Source organism: Ustilago hordei, assembly GCF_900519145.1.
Source record: "Ustilago hordei strain Uho2 genome assembly, contig: UHO2_contig_02, whole genome shotgun sequence".
Lineage (NCBI taxonomy): Eukaryota > Fungi > Basidiomycota > Ustilaginomycetes > Ustilaginales > Ustilaginaceae > Ustilago > Ustilago hordei.
Genome location: NW_024545252.1, coordinates 1,439,011 through 1,452,445, shown reverse-complemented (window position 1 = coordinate 1,452,445; position 13,435 = coordinate 1,439,011). Strand labels below are relative to the sequence as shown.

The 13,435-nt window shown below is 52.5% G+C and overlaps 5 protein-coding genes across 5 annotated transcripts; 2 read left to right on the top strand and 3 right to left on the bottom strand.

The window, feature by feature from the left end:
• Nucleotides 1-681: 681 nt before the first annotated feature.
• On the bottom strand, nt 682-2,053 carry UHO2_01259 (putative NADH2 dehydrogenase (ubiquinone) 40K chain; the record flags this gene model as incomplete). Its single annotated transcript, XM_041553727.1, has 2 exons — nt 682-1,681; nt 1,875-2,053. The coding sequence occupies 2 exons, from the start codon at nt 2,051-2,053 to the stop codon at nt 682-684; spliced, it is 1,179 nt and encodes a 392-aa protein (XP_041409661.1).
• Nucleotides 2,054-2,493: 440 nt separating this feature from the next.
• Nucleotides 2,494-3,810, bottom strand: UHO2_01258 (uncharacterized protein; the record flags this gene model as incomplete). Its single annotated transcript, XM_041553726.1, has 1 exon — nt 2,494-3,810. The coding sequence occupies one exon, from the start codon at nt 3,808-3,810 to the stop codon at nt 2,494-2,496; it is 1,317 nt and encodes a 438-aa protein (XP_041409660.1).
• An 889-nt stretch (nt 3,811-4,699) lies between these two features.
• On the top strand, nt 4,700-6,322 carry UHO2_01257 (uncharacterized protein; the record flags this gene model as incomplete). Its single annotated transcript, XM_041553725.1, has 1 exon — nt 4,700-6,322. One exon carries the CDS (start codon nt 4,700-4,702, stop codon nt 6,320-6,322), a length of 1,623 nt encoding a protein of 540 aa, XP_041409659.1.
• A 1,049-nt stretch (nt 6,323-7,371) lies between these two features.
• UHO2_01256 (uncharacterized protein) lies at nt 7,372-9,283 on the top strand (the record flags this gene model as incomplete). The annotated part of the gene is made up of 2 exons (XM_041553724.1): nt 7,372-8,908; nt 8,988-9,283. The coding sequence occupies 2 exons, from the start codon at nt 7,372-7,374 to the stop codon at nt 9,281-9,283; spliced, it is 1,833 nt and encodes a 610-aa protein (XP_041409658.1).
• A 205-nt stretch (nt 9,284-9,488) lies between these two features.
• On the bottom strand, nt 9,489-11,288 carry UHO2_01255 (uncharacterized protein; the record flags this gene model as incomplete). Its single annotated transcript, XM_041553723.1, has 1 exon — nt 9,489-11,288. The coding sequence occupies one exon, from the start codon at nt 11,286-11,288 to the stop codon at nt 9,489-9,491; it is 1,800 nt and encodes a 599-aa protein (XP_041409657.1).
• Nucleotides 11,289-13,435: the final 2,147 nt, after the last annotated feature.

Here is a 13,435-nt window from a genome sequence, read left to right as displayed (position 1 = left end):
CCCGTTGAAAATCAGTCTCAATCTCAACCTCAATCTCGAGTCTGACATCTGTCGGTCAATAGTCTTAGTTTATCGAGAGGCAAGCTCGTGATCAGCCCACCACGGGACTCCGGAATGAAACGACAAGGTGGGCGGATGGAGTTGAAATGGAGCGAGTCTTAATCACGGACCGCGTCTAGAAGCAGAGAAGAAAGCATCCGAGGGGCTAAGCGAAGGATCCGTAGCAGCCACGCCGCTTGCGGCGCTTCGGATGCTTTTTTATTTTTATTTTTATTTTATATCCTTTTCGAAGCCTCGGAATGACCGATATGGGTGACGATCTTCGAAACATCGGGACCTGACCGATTTGCTTTACAGCCTACCTTCGGTCCCATCATCACTTTCCTCAAATGTGACCACGTATATGGCATGCGAGTGGAAGGTCAAGTCTTTCTTGTTCATGCAGCTCGTGGCTCAGGCTATCAGCTCTACCCTTCATGCGTGACCTTGTGCTGTGTTGCGTAAATTTTCATGGATGCTTCTTTGGGAGCTTTACTCAGTCCATGAGGTACACACAAAATGTCAACTCCACCACGACAGCCGCGAAGAATAGCCAGGCCAAGCAAACAAAGCAAACAGTCAATTGCTCGCGATTGCACATGAGCGAGAAAGAATGTATACAGATGCGAATCTAAAGAACACTTAGTCGAGAACGTGGTACTTCTCCTTCTTGAGACGAGCACCACCAGTCTCGATTGGTTGCTCGAATCTTACCGTAGGACGGTATCTCCTCAGGTATGGTGCAGCAGTGTCTTCGAGTGTGTCAGGGGTGATAGCCAGATCAGCCCAGCTCTTGGTTCCCGGTTCATCGGCCTTGTCATCGATGTATCGTCGCACGACCTCGTCAGGCGAGATCATGGGCCACCATGCTAAATCGGCGATCTTGGCTGCCAACTTGAAGGCAAACTTGGGAGTGTTGAGACCAGGCTTGACCAACGAGGTGAAGGTAAGCGATTCGACAAGTTGCAAGATCTGGCCGATGGTGTACTCTTTAGGACCAGCGAGCGAGAAGGTGGCACCCATCGATGTGACATCAGCCTCAAGCATCTTTTCGAGAGCGTGGGCAACGTCGAGCGAGTGAACGGGTCGCATCCTGGTCTGGCCGTGGTTGACGCGCCATGCGTAAGGGTAGACGGCCATCTGGTTCAAGAAGCGGTCCTCGTGTCCCCACATGGTACCTGGTCGGACAATGGTGGCACCTTCGAATGCGCGCTTGACGGCAGCCTCACCTTCAGCCTTGGATCGGAGGAAAGCGGATGGAGAGTTGGCATCGGCGTTGAGGTGCGACACGTGGATGAAGCGGCCAACACCGGCGGCCTCGGCGATCTGAGCGATGCGCTGAGCGCCAGTGGCGTGGACATCGTTGAAAGTGAAGTTCTTGGTCTCGTAGTGTCGTCCGGTCAAGTTGTAGACAACATCCGAGTGTCGGACACATTCCTCGATCTGCTCGTCGTTCCTGAGATCCCACTCCATTGGTACGACCTGTCCAAGGTCACCCATGACCTTCAAATGCCTCTTCTCATCCTCATCACGATATGGGATGATGACCTGCGAGCCCTTTTGTGCGAGACGGTTGACAACGTATCGTCCAAGGAAACCGGTGCAGCCGAAAACAGTCACGACGTGACCCGAGACAGAAGATCTGTTATGAGGTATCAAGCAAGCACGACATTGTCAGCTACGATTCTTGTCGGTGCGGTGAAGGGGTTGCATTTTTTGCTGGCATGTGCGATCTGCCATGGCTGATTCTGTGCTCAAACTATCCAAGCAACTGCCTGGCTTGTGCGAAGCAACCAGCTATCCGATCCCTGCAATTCATCTCTGCGTATACTTACCGACCACCGCCGTAAGGGCCGGACTTGATGATGGGCTTGCCCGTCTTTCGGTTGATAGTGAGATCGTGAATGTTGCGAGCCTGAAGCGTCTGGGCTCCACGAAGAAGCGAGGATCGGGCCTCGGAACGCAAGACCGAAGAAGCGGCCTGCTCGGCGCTGGTTCCAACGAGGCGAACCATCTTGATTGCTGTTGCTCCTCCAGCCGGCTGTGCGATGCGTTGTTTGGAGAGGTCAAGAGGGTATAGATGCCGCAATCGGAAGGTGGTGATGAGGAGATTGCGATGCGGCCTGGACGTGGAGAAAGGTAGAAGTGATGAGAAATGCAAGCTTCTCACTGGACCGACGATGAACAGCCGCGGCGAGCCAAAGGTGGGAAGTCTTGAAACTCCAATTTCGAATGTGACTGTGTGGGAGGCTCCGAGCGCATGCGATCACACACACTCGTCTGCTGCCTTGCTCATTCGGATCTTCTTCCTTCTACACGTGACGAGTAATCGTGCGATAGGAAGCCGATTTTCCTGCTCAAGTGTCAGACTCGCTGTTTTCGCACACAATCTTTCCGTGCATCGTAACGATGATAGCAAACCTATTGGCAGTATAACATTCGGGGTCTTGTGGTCTATGCATCGACAGTGGCCCAGAGAAACATGCATGCGACCGATCTATATGGTGACCAGGTCTGTGCCAGCGCCTTCATCTCATCGGGACTGAGGTACTGTCCGCCCTTGATTTTGTTTCCTTTGGCTCTTGATTGAAGCACTTGTCGGCAGAGTCCATGTTCTTTCGAGATCAGATGGTCGAGCGAGCCCTCCGCTCCCTGCTCGGCCTTGAACTCAGGCTCTGGCTTGGGCATCACTTCCGTCTGTGCCAACAAGGGGACCTGATCACCCTTCTCTTCTGTCAGCTCCAACGGTCCTTCCGACTTCTCCTTCTTCACTGCAGCCCCTTTCTTAGTATCAGCTTCATCTTCCTCCTCGCCAGGCTTGCGCTTCTTGACACTGATATTGGGCCCTTCAGGGCCACTAAGGAAGAAGTTAAGCATGCCTTTCTGCACGCCCAAGTCCGCACATGGAAGGATGTCGGGCTTGCGCATGGCAAACATGAGAATCATCTCGCTCGTCCATCTGCCGACACCCCTGATCTTGCTCAACTCGGTGACGCATGCCTCCTCATCGTCCAACTCGAGAATCTGTCGGATATCTAGTCGACCATCTACGAAGCGTGCTGCCAGATCCTTGACGTACTTGACCTTGGCAAATGAAAGACCTGCTGCGCGAAGATCAGCATCGGATCTGCGCAGAACCATCAAAGGTGTCGGAAATGGCCATTGCTCTCGAGGGAAGCCAGCAAAGTCGGGTTTTTCCGGCATCGAGCCAGGATGGAAGGTGCGGCAGAACTTGTATAGTACCGATCTCGCAGCCAGCCACGAGATCTGTTGACCGAGGATGGAGGTTGTGACGGTCTTGAAGAGGTTGAGATCCTTGCTTTCGGATTGAGAAGCGTCCAGCGCTTCTTCGTAGCATCGTACTGGAATCTTCTGAAAGAGACGCTCGAAGCGGCGATCAGCGGAGCAAAGATGTAATCTGGCTTGCTCGAAGTCGAAAGGTAGCGCTGGGAACGGCACGGTGGTGCGAGTCAAGCAATCCTCTTCGGTTGCATCCTCTGGAATCACGAACGGCTCTTCGGGTGCCTCGGCTTTTGCCGGACTCTTAGGCTTAGCGATGTCAGCCTTGGCTGGACTGTCAGTGTTGACCCTTGATCGTTTTCGTGGACTGGCAGCAGCTTTTGCAGTGCTGATCTCGCTGTCCGTTGCCGAGCGCAGTAAGCCTCGTTTGGCGGGTGCTGTTCGAGTGGCGATTGATGCCTTGCTGGATGATCCGAACGACGCAGCGATCGATTTGGCTGGTGTTGCCGAGCGAGATCTCGTGAGCACCATAATTGCTATGTTCGAGCTAGACCACAAATCCTGTCTGCGGCAGGTCTTGGAGGACAAGTAGGTTGGTGGATGGGAGGAAGAAAGCTGTTTGAGCAACCGGCGAATGCGGGGTGAAATTTGGTTCAGGATAGATTGCCAAACGCAAATAAAATGAATGCAGGGTCCCAGCGTCTCAAGAAAGCTTTTTCCGTGCAAGTTGTGGTAGCGGACGAGACTGCAATCCAGCCAAGGGACTCTCCCGCCTCGATTGGCATCTATGTTGTATGCCAATCATCAAGACGAGAAGTACGCATAGTGGAACCGCGCAGAAGTCAAAGGCTCAATGGTAAGGGTTGCTGCTCAAAAGTTTGCGAGAAAGGGCAATGGGGCAAAAGCAATAATGGGGAAAATGCATCCTGCCCGATTGCGATCTTGTAATTCAATAAAAGGCTGGAAGTAACAAATGATAGACGTGCAAAATGGCTTCAAATTTTCTAAGGACCTGTCAAGAGGAAATACAAATTTCGAGGCAAGGCTTGGAGGGAATTGAAATGGTTGGACTCAAATTTCCTTTTGAGCTTTCGCGAAGAAAGGGAAGAAGAGCAGAACCGAAAATCTGAAGAAGAGCAACGGCGCGCTCTCAGAGAGGAGAAGAGAGGCTCTGGAAGGCGAAGAGCGCGTGTGAGCGGCTTGCTGTGTGCAACAAGTTCTTCTCGTTCTCGAAGCGCTGCTCATTTTCGTTGTTACGGTTTGCAAAAAGCATATCGAAAGACCTCTCACCACCATCTCCCGACCATCCCCTGGTGTCTGTAGCAACGTTGTCATCGTTGCTCGACCCTTTTCTCATCACCTCGACACTTCCAGCACTGGTACGATTCAACTACACTCGACCAATACATCAACCGCAATCATGGCTGAAAAGTACGACTTGACACAGACCCTCCTGCCATACCTCGACAGGCATCTGGGTCTTCCTCTCCTTTCACATCTTGCTGGATCCGGCATCTTTTCCGAGGCCGACATCTCCAAGGCCCAATATGAGCTCGCAAAGAACACTTCCATGGTTGACTATGCACTTCAGCTTCACAAGCAGGCCTACCCCAACCAGCCTGCCCCTGCCGAGATCGAGAAGCAGCGAGAGACCGCCATTGCACTGAATGACAAGCTCGGATCCGAAGTTGACCATGTCCTCAACGTCATTCAGGACCCCAGTGTTGTCTCTGCTCTCAAGCAGGACAAGACACAGAACTTGCAATGGCTCGAGGAGAAGTACAACCTCACCAGCGAGCAGATCAACGCTCTTTACCGATACGGATACTTCCAGTTCAACTGCGGTAACTACGACGATGCTTCCTCGTACCTCTACCACTTCCGCGTCCTCTCCACCGACTCTGCACTTACCATGAGCTCTCATTGGGGTAAGCTCGCCAGCGACATTCTTACCGGAGAGTGGGAGCAGGCCCTCGAAGAGCTCAAGCTCTTACGAGAACAGATTGACTCTTCAGCCGCTCACGCTACTGCATCCTACGCCCAGCCTTCCACTTCCAACGACACCGCACAGGCTGATGACTTGACCCAGGAGGGTCTCTTGAAGAAGCGTGCATGGTTGCTCCACTGGGCTCTCTTCATCTTCTTCAACCACCCCCAGGGCCGCGAGCAGTTGGTCGAGATGTTTCTTTCCCCCGTCTACCTTAACACAATTCAGACCACCTGTTGGTGGTTGCTCCGATACGTTGTTGCTGCACTCCTCCTCTCGCGACGAACAACGCGCATTTACATGGTTCAGCAGCCTGCTCCCGCTATCCTGATGGCCTCTGCGTCCGGTGTCAACGTCAGCAAGCTCAGTCCACAAGCCGCTATCAAGGACATTGTCAACATCATCGACTCAGAGTCCTACCGTCTTGCCGGTACCGACCCTATCGTCGACTTCCTCTCCAAGTTGTTTGTCGACTTTGACTTTGAGGCAGCACAGGAGCAGCTCACCCTCGCTGAGCAGGTCGCATCCAAGGACTTCTTCCTTGCCGAGTTCAAGGACGAGTTGGTCGAGGCCTGCCGTGTTGCCATCTCGGAAGCATACTGCCGCATTCACTCCAAGGTTGACATCGCTGACCTTGTCAAGCGCCTCAACCTTTCCAAGGAGGATGGCGAGAAGTGGATCGTCAACTTGGTGCGCGACACCCGTGCCGATGCCAAGATCGACTTCAAGGAGGGCATGGTCTTCATGAACCCCACTCATCCTCCTATCTACCAGACCATCATCGAAAAGACTCGAGGCTTCACCTTCCGAACTTCCGCCATGGGAACCGCTATCGACCGAAAAGCACACCCACCTTCGCTCAACAACACACACAACCTCAACGGCAACGACAAGCGTGGCGGTGCCGGCGGCCGTGGTGGTCGAGGTGGCCAGCGCAACCAGGGCGGTCGTGGAGACCGATCGCACCACAACAACAAGGACGAGTCCAAGCGCGATGGTGAGGCGGCACCTCCTGCTGAGTCTCAAGCACCAGCGCAGGCCGTCGCTGCCAACTAAGCTTTTGTATCATCCGCTTCTGTTGCTTTCATCCCAAAAGGTGGAAGACAATCGTTGGCAGTAAGGAGTTGCAGCATTGTATTTCGAAAGCTCTCTTGTTGCTAGTACCGTTCAGCCCATCTCTGTCGGAGACAAAGTGCAGACTTGAACGACGATTGTCATGCTATCTCATGTGCTTGATGGCCTCGACCAATATGTAGATTACATGCAGCGCATCATCAACCACAACATCCTTTGTGCCTAGTATCAATTTCCTCGTCTTCGTTCTGAACACTGTGGATTCATGGGGATGTAAAAGTGTCCTTATCGCTCAGCAAGAACCAGCGTGAGCAAGCGTAGAACTGAGCGTGTAACAAGAGGCAAGAAAAGGGTGTGTGGGGACCGTGATTCAGCGTCTCGACATGAGACCAAGATGTCCGTGGATACGTTGTAAGGTGATTTAAGAAGATCTTGTGACGCAATTGGGGCAACTAGTATTGCCCATCAGCCAGAAGCCGGAAGCGACTCGTCCGAAGCCGCATGAATACATCACGCCATTGTTATCGCACTCTCGGCTATCATCCATCCTTGAGCTGGTCCGCCATGCGCATTCCTCGGTGAGCGATCTATAACCATCTTGCCTGGCAATGTGAGAAACATGGACGGAGCCCGTACAAGACACCGCAAAGTTGGTCATGCCTCCTTGTGACCCACAGACCACCGCTCCGACGATAGGGTCCTGTAGCCGATGCAGAGGCCGGCATTCTGTCTGTCTCCTCGTTTGTTGCGAGCTTGCTTTTGATAGAGGTTGCACTCCAACGGAACTTGCGGCTCTCCTGTCGCACACACCTTCATACCACCAACATTTTCGTTTGCACCATCCACATACAACCTCATCCCTTCATAGACCTTGCCTCGGTCCCCAGATCAAACACTCCCAGTAAACGCCGCACCGAGCACAGCAGACATCGTCTTGACTGTTCCACCAGTCATTCCTAGCGTCCAACCCAGACCGACTCGTCCGCAGCACACTCGTGTCGACTAGTGTGCTGTCTCAATCGCAAGTCAAGATGACCCGCCGTGTGCGTGAAGACCAGGATGAGAATACGCCACTTCTGCGACACCATAACACTGATGACGGCCAAGGGCGATGGTCGTTAGCCCGCCGCCGGTCGTCCGCTTTCCCCTCCCTCTTCTCCCAGCCAGAGGACAAGGACGGCGAGGACTACCTCCAGCATCAGCGCAAGATCGACCTCTATCTGGTCGTCTTCGTCAACGTCGTATACAATGTTGCCATCGGGATCATGAACTCCTTCTTCGTCGAGTTGATTCAGACTCTCTCGTGCGCGGAATACTATTACGACTCCTCTTCGCCAGATTCCCGCTTTCCAACTCTTCCAACGACTGGAGATCCTTCCGACTTGTGCTCTGTGCCCTGGGTGGAGAAAAGAACGAGCCAGATGACTACATATGGTGACACCATCATGGGGATCACTGGCTGTGTTGCCTCACTCGTCATTGCCAAAGGCCTCCTCCCACGCTTCAGTCGACGTGCTGTAACCATTGGTGCCGTTGTTGTAGCTGTGCTTCATGCTACGACTATGGCCTTGTTACCAACACATTACTCTTTCGATCCTGCAGTTGCTTCTACCTCGACCGTACATCCTACTGTCTCACTCTACCTGCTCCTAACAACGTTGGTGGTCGGCGGACTGCTAGGTGCACCTCAGACTGCCATGCCCGTGCTCAGTCAGGTCATGGCTCTTGATGTGTGCAAGGAAGACGAGAAAACGGCTGCCTTTTCCCAGGTCTTTGCAAGTATGACGCTCGGTATGGCCATTTCATCGACAGTGCTGCAGTTCTTGCCTCTGTTCAACGTTCACTTTAGCATCCTTCACCATACGGGGCCTTTTTCACCCTTCTACATGGTAGTCGGCGTGCATTTGGTGGCGCTGATCATTGTGATCCTCCTATTGCCCGAGACGAAACCAATTCCATCACCTCAGAACCTGTCTCGAAGGACCTCCGTTTCCAGCGACGAGGACAGCCAAGAGCACTTCGGCGGATCAGACCGCCAAGTACTCGTTTCATCATCAGATCCACCTTCATCCACCTCCTCCGGCATCGCCCAGTCCCTGAAGGAAATGTTGGGCCTGTTCGGCTACCTCATCCCCTACCAACCGCATCCAGGAAGCAAGAGAGACTACAAGCTACCCCTCATGCTCTGCGGCCTCGTGTTTTGCGATACCATCTCCATGGTCTGGTCCAACCTTGTCGTGTTTTGCTCCACCCATTTACACTTTGGACCTCAGGAAGTCACCATACTTCTCGGTGTGATTGGGGCAACCAAAGGTCTCTATGCACTTTTCGCCTTACCTTTGATCGTCACATTTGTCCGCAAAACAGTCAAGAAAAAGATCCATGAAGAGCTCACAGCTTCAGCATCCATAGAGTACCTCTCAACCGAAACACGTCTAGCTAAGCGTGAAGAATCGGTCATTCTGACGGACAAGATCGTCGCACTTGGCTCGCTTGCGTGCGACTGCGCGGGATTCATTGCGATGGGCGTTGCTGCTTCCCATCTCTCAGCGGCTGGTATCTATGGCAGTAAGTGCAACCCCTCAAACCCCTATTCCGGGGCTTTAAAAAACAGATACTGATCTGAGTTTGCTTCTTGACAACACAGGCGCATTCTTTTTGCTGTTCGGCTCAGGAGCAGTTCCTTCCATCCAAGCACTAAACGTAGATTTTTTCCTAGCACAAGATCGGCCAACCGAAGACCCGGTAGCTGCTCGAGATGCGTTTATGGGATTCCTTAGTCTCCTTCGGACTCTGTTGCAGACGTTTGGCCCGTTAATCAACAATGTGATTTATGGGTGGTCGGTAGATCATGCGATGCCGGCATTGGTGTTTTTCTGGACTTCGTTCATGTCCTTCTCTTCGTTAATGTTTGTTACTAGTGTCGGATTCTTTGTCAAGTGAACCCAACACAGAGGTCAAGTTGCTTCGTCTCGTTCGTTGCTTCTCATACCACGGCTCTAAATTAGACAGGAGGATCTACATTCGCTCATATGTATATTACACGTTCCGCATAGCCTTACCAAATCATTACAAGTTGTTTCGATCAATAGCAAGCCCCGCGGTGAGTCACAGAGTGAAGCGTTGTGTAGGTGAGAGGAGATGAGAATCACTCGTCATCGAGCTTAGAAGGCGATTCAAGCGGTTCAACCGCAACCACTTCCCCATCTACCACCGCCGCCGCACCTCTAGCAGGTTGAGCATCTTCAACAAACGTCATCGTACGTCCTCTCTGTTTCGTCGAATCCAAAATCCACGCACCTGGCTCGACCAACGTTGGGAACCCTTTCCACCTCCTCTGTCCCACCACATCCTCTTCCCCTTCCTGCTGGGAAGGGTGGTACCAAGGAGCATTCGGACCATCCAAACTACCAATTTCCTGCCAAACCCAAGCGAAACCACCCAACCCAGCACTCACCCCGAGCAGTACCGTCGAGTTTACATAGTGCTGGTCCGCCAGTGGTAGCAGCAGAACAACGACCGCAGCGATGAACCTGGGTGCGATTCGGATGGGTTTAGGGAAAAAGAGTTCTCCCGGGGCATCGTGTTCTCTTTCCAGCATGACGAGGAGAGCGGTGGAAATGAGACCGATGGAGTAGGAAGCGGCGTAGATCCATCGGACACCTTGATGTACCTGATCGTGTTTGACGAGTTCGGCTGTGGCATCCCCGCAGAGGGTTAGGGCGGAGACGAGGGGAAGATGGAGGACGAAATAAGGTAGACCATAGGTCATTGGACGGCGGATTGGATGGGTGATCTTCTTACTTCCCGCTCCACAACAGTAAATACCGTGCAAAACGAAAGCTACGATGACGGTGAGAATGACCCTCGCCACTCCAGAATGCACTCCATGACCAGCCGGTTGACCACTCAACACCGAGAACAAAAATTCCCCGTGAACCAGTGTCACGAAATCGGTGAAGCGGTCAATCTCATGTTCAATCGCCACCGCTGAACTATACCTCAAATTCGCCATCCTCTTAAACAGCGGAGAGTAGAAGAACATCCAACTACCATACTCCAGCACCAACGCTACCGTAACCATCGCAATACAAGCCTTAACTCCTACAAAGATACTTCCAATCCACAATCCCACAACTAGGGACCAAACGATCGCTTGGGCCCTAATTTGAATCCGATATTGACAGATGTAGAAGGAGTAAAACGTCAGCATGCCGAACATCATACTTCCTGCCAAGAGATAGCTTCCGATAGCGGTGGCTCGAGCTAAGCTCTCTTCCCACATTTCTTCCGCTGCGGGGGCGTTGTTGCCGTACACCACCAAGCAGGCCATTACACCGAGAACAAGGAGGCGCTGGGGGAGATCGTCGACGAAGAAAGCGTTAAAGATTTCTCGCATGTAGTTCCATACCATCCATGCAGCAGTGTAGGTAAGGATATATCGCACGATTGCGTCTCCGTTATGCTCGTGTATAGCCTCTTCAGCAAGCGTTGCGATTAAACCGACGAATACCAAGTCAAAGAACAACTCCAGACGGTGGGAAGACCGTTCTTCTTCACTCCTAACCAATACGTTTCCTCTGAAATACTGCAGGGCTCTGGGTCGGCGGAATAGATAGCGACGTTCAGAGTGCAGGGCGCGGTTACGAGCATCTTGTCGTTCCATCGATCTCCAAAGACGTCCCTTTGCATCTCTACCTTTGGCATTGCTGGATGTGGTGGAGGGGGCAATGCTGGATGCGTCGGTGATTAGAGCTGGATCGTTGTTGGTGGTGGTGGGATCGATGGAATCTTCGTCGTCTTCTTCCTCCTCGGAATCGTCGGGGAGGTAACCGGCTGCGTTGACATCGCCATATTTGAGATGGTGGGGTTTGTGAGCGTGAGGGGTGGTAGGGGCGGAGGTAGTGGAGTTGACGGAGGCTACTGAACCTCGGTGCTCGGTGACCATCCTTGGAACTCTTCAAAGGGTGAAGCTTGATGTAGTTGGATGGTATGGAAGAGCGTAGGAGGGTAAAGCAGATCGGGTCAGGGTTTAGCTTGGCTAGTCTTTATATACGACCGTGCTAACATTAGGAGCGAAGAGAGGGGAGGGAAGGAAAGAAGACAAAGTAGTGGAACGTGCGTGAGGTGCAAGACATTCGGTTCGGAAGCGGATGCAAGGTAGCTACACTCATCTTCTCCCATCTCAGATGCCTGTAAACCGGGCATACCGGATACAAACGCAATCAGCTGAGAGGTGAGAAAAGAGAAGAGCGGAGTAGAGGAGAGTGGCACAAACAGGGCTGTCACACGAAAAGAAGGTCTTTCTTTTCCTTTTTCACCTTTTCTTTCTGCCTCCGCTCCTCCGCTCCTCCTTCTCTCATCTTTCTCTCAGCTGCCTCAATGCTGGTCGCAGAGGTTACAATCGAGCCTCGCCTTCACCGTTCAACGAGATCTCATCGAGGTTGTGTAGAGAGAATCGAAGGTCAAGAGCAAAAAAATCTGCAATGTGAAAATGAGGGTCCACGCACGCACAAAAAAACACCTGTCAAACCACTCTCAACCCGTGGGTCCGTCTGACGGTCCACAACTGTGAGTTAGGATTGCACTTCCGATGCATCACGTGATCATTCATGAAGGCGTGCGCGTCTGGGCTGGACTCAAAACAAATCGAAATTTTTTGCTCCGCTCTATGAAGAGCGGAGCAGAGACACTCTTCACCAAGACACTCTGTTTTGTCACTCCTCTCTTAGCTACCATCATCTCCATCATCACCAAGCCAGGTGCACTGTTAGCTGCCTGGTTTGTTTTTCTTTTTCTTTCTTGGGTCCTGCAGTATCTTGGCCAGAGCCCCTTGCTCCCAATCCTGCCTAGCAACACCATGGCCTGGCCTTGGACCATCTCCTTCTGATGACTGTACTTTTGCCACCTGGCATTATGATGGCTAACAAGGAATAACACTGCTGCTCCTGCAGATGTTCCAAACCACTCTCTTCTTTCATTCACCAGTGCTTTCCAGACTGGGTCACTGCTTTGTGCCTTGACTGCCAAACTGGGAGGCCTTGAACAGCATGAACCCCCTCCCAGGCACCTTCTCAGCCACCTTCACAGTACCCAGACACCTCCTTGTTCTTAGGTTTCCCAGCCCCAACTCCTCTCCCTTCCTTTGCAGTCCAACACCTACCAGTCCCTCCTGCATGCATTGGTGAGTACCAGCCTTCTGTTGCCTACCCTTGGCTACCTGTTGACCTCATCAACAAAGCCCATCAGGATCTCCTCAGCATTTATGACCTTCTGAAGCTGGCCAACCCTTTGTGGCCTGGCTCCACAGCTCTGGAAGAGCCAGCACCTGTCCTCATCAAGGGCTTCTCAGTTGTTAAGGGCCCCACCTCCTCCACCTCCTCCACCTCCAACCATCAGTTTATCAAAGCAGTGCCCAGCTTTTTAAACTTTGGCTGACTTTGGGTTTACCTGTCACTCAGGTCTTCAACCTTGAACAACTGTGACCTCCCAGTCAGCCTAGGTCGTTTTTATCAACATGTTGCCAACCTTGCTGAGGTTTTCCCTTGGGACAAAGTCATGGGCTACATCATCACAGTCTGCACGTCCCACTTTGGCAGGGCCACCACCACAGATTGGGCCTGCTTCAATACCAAGCTCCATGCAACACACTTCCAGGGCATCCAGGCCCACCTACCCCCTTCTTCAGCAGGCAAAAAGAAACCTCCTCTCCAACATGATGAACCCTACTGCAAACAGGTCTGCATCTCCTGGAACCAGGGCAAGTGCTCTGGCACTGATCAACAACCCTGTATTCAGAAACATGTGTGCCTCACATGTGGTAGCCAGCACACATCCTGAGCCTGCACCTGCAGCACTGCTCAGTCTGGGCCACCTCCCTGACTGCCCAAAACCAACTAACCCCCCTTGTGAGTTCCTCTCACTCCATCAACATGGTCACCAGTCAATTGCCTTATCCCATGTGGCTAAAGTGGCCCCCCATCCCCAGCCCCCATATGCGAGGAGGTCCAGGCACAGCCACGAGGAGGACCAAGCTCAAGGAGCAGGCACAGCCACGAAGAGGACCAAGCTCAAGGAGCATGCAGATGGTTACCA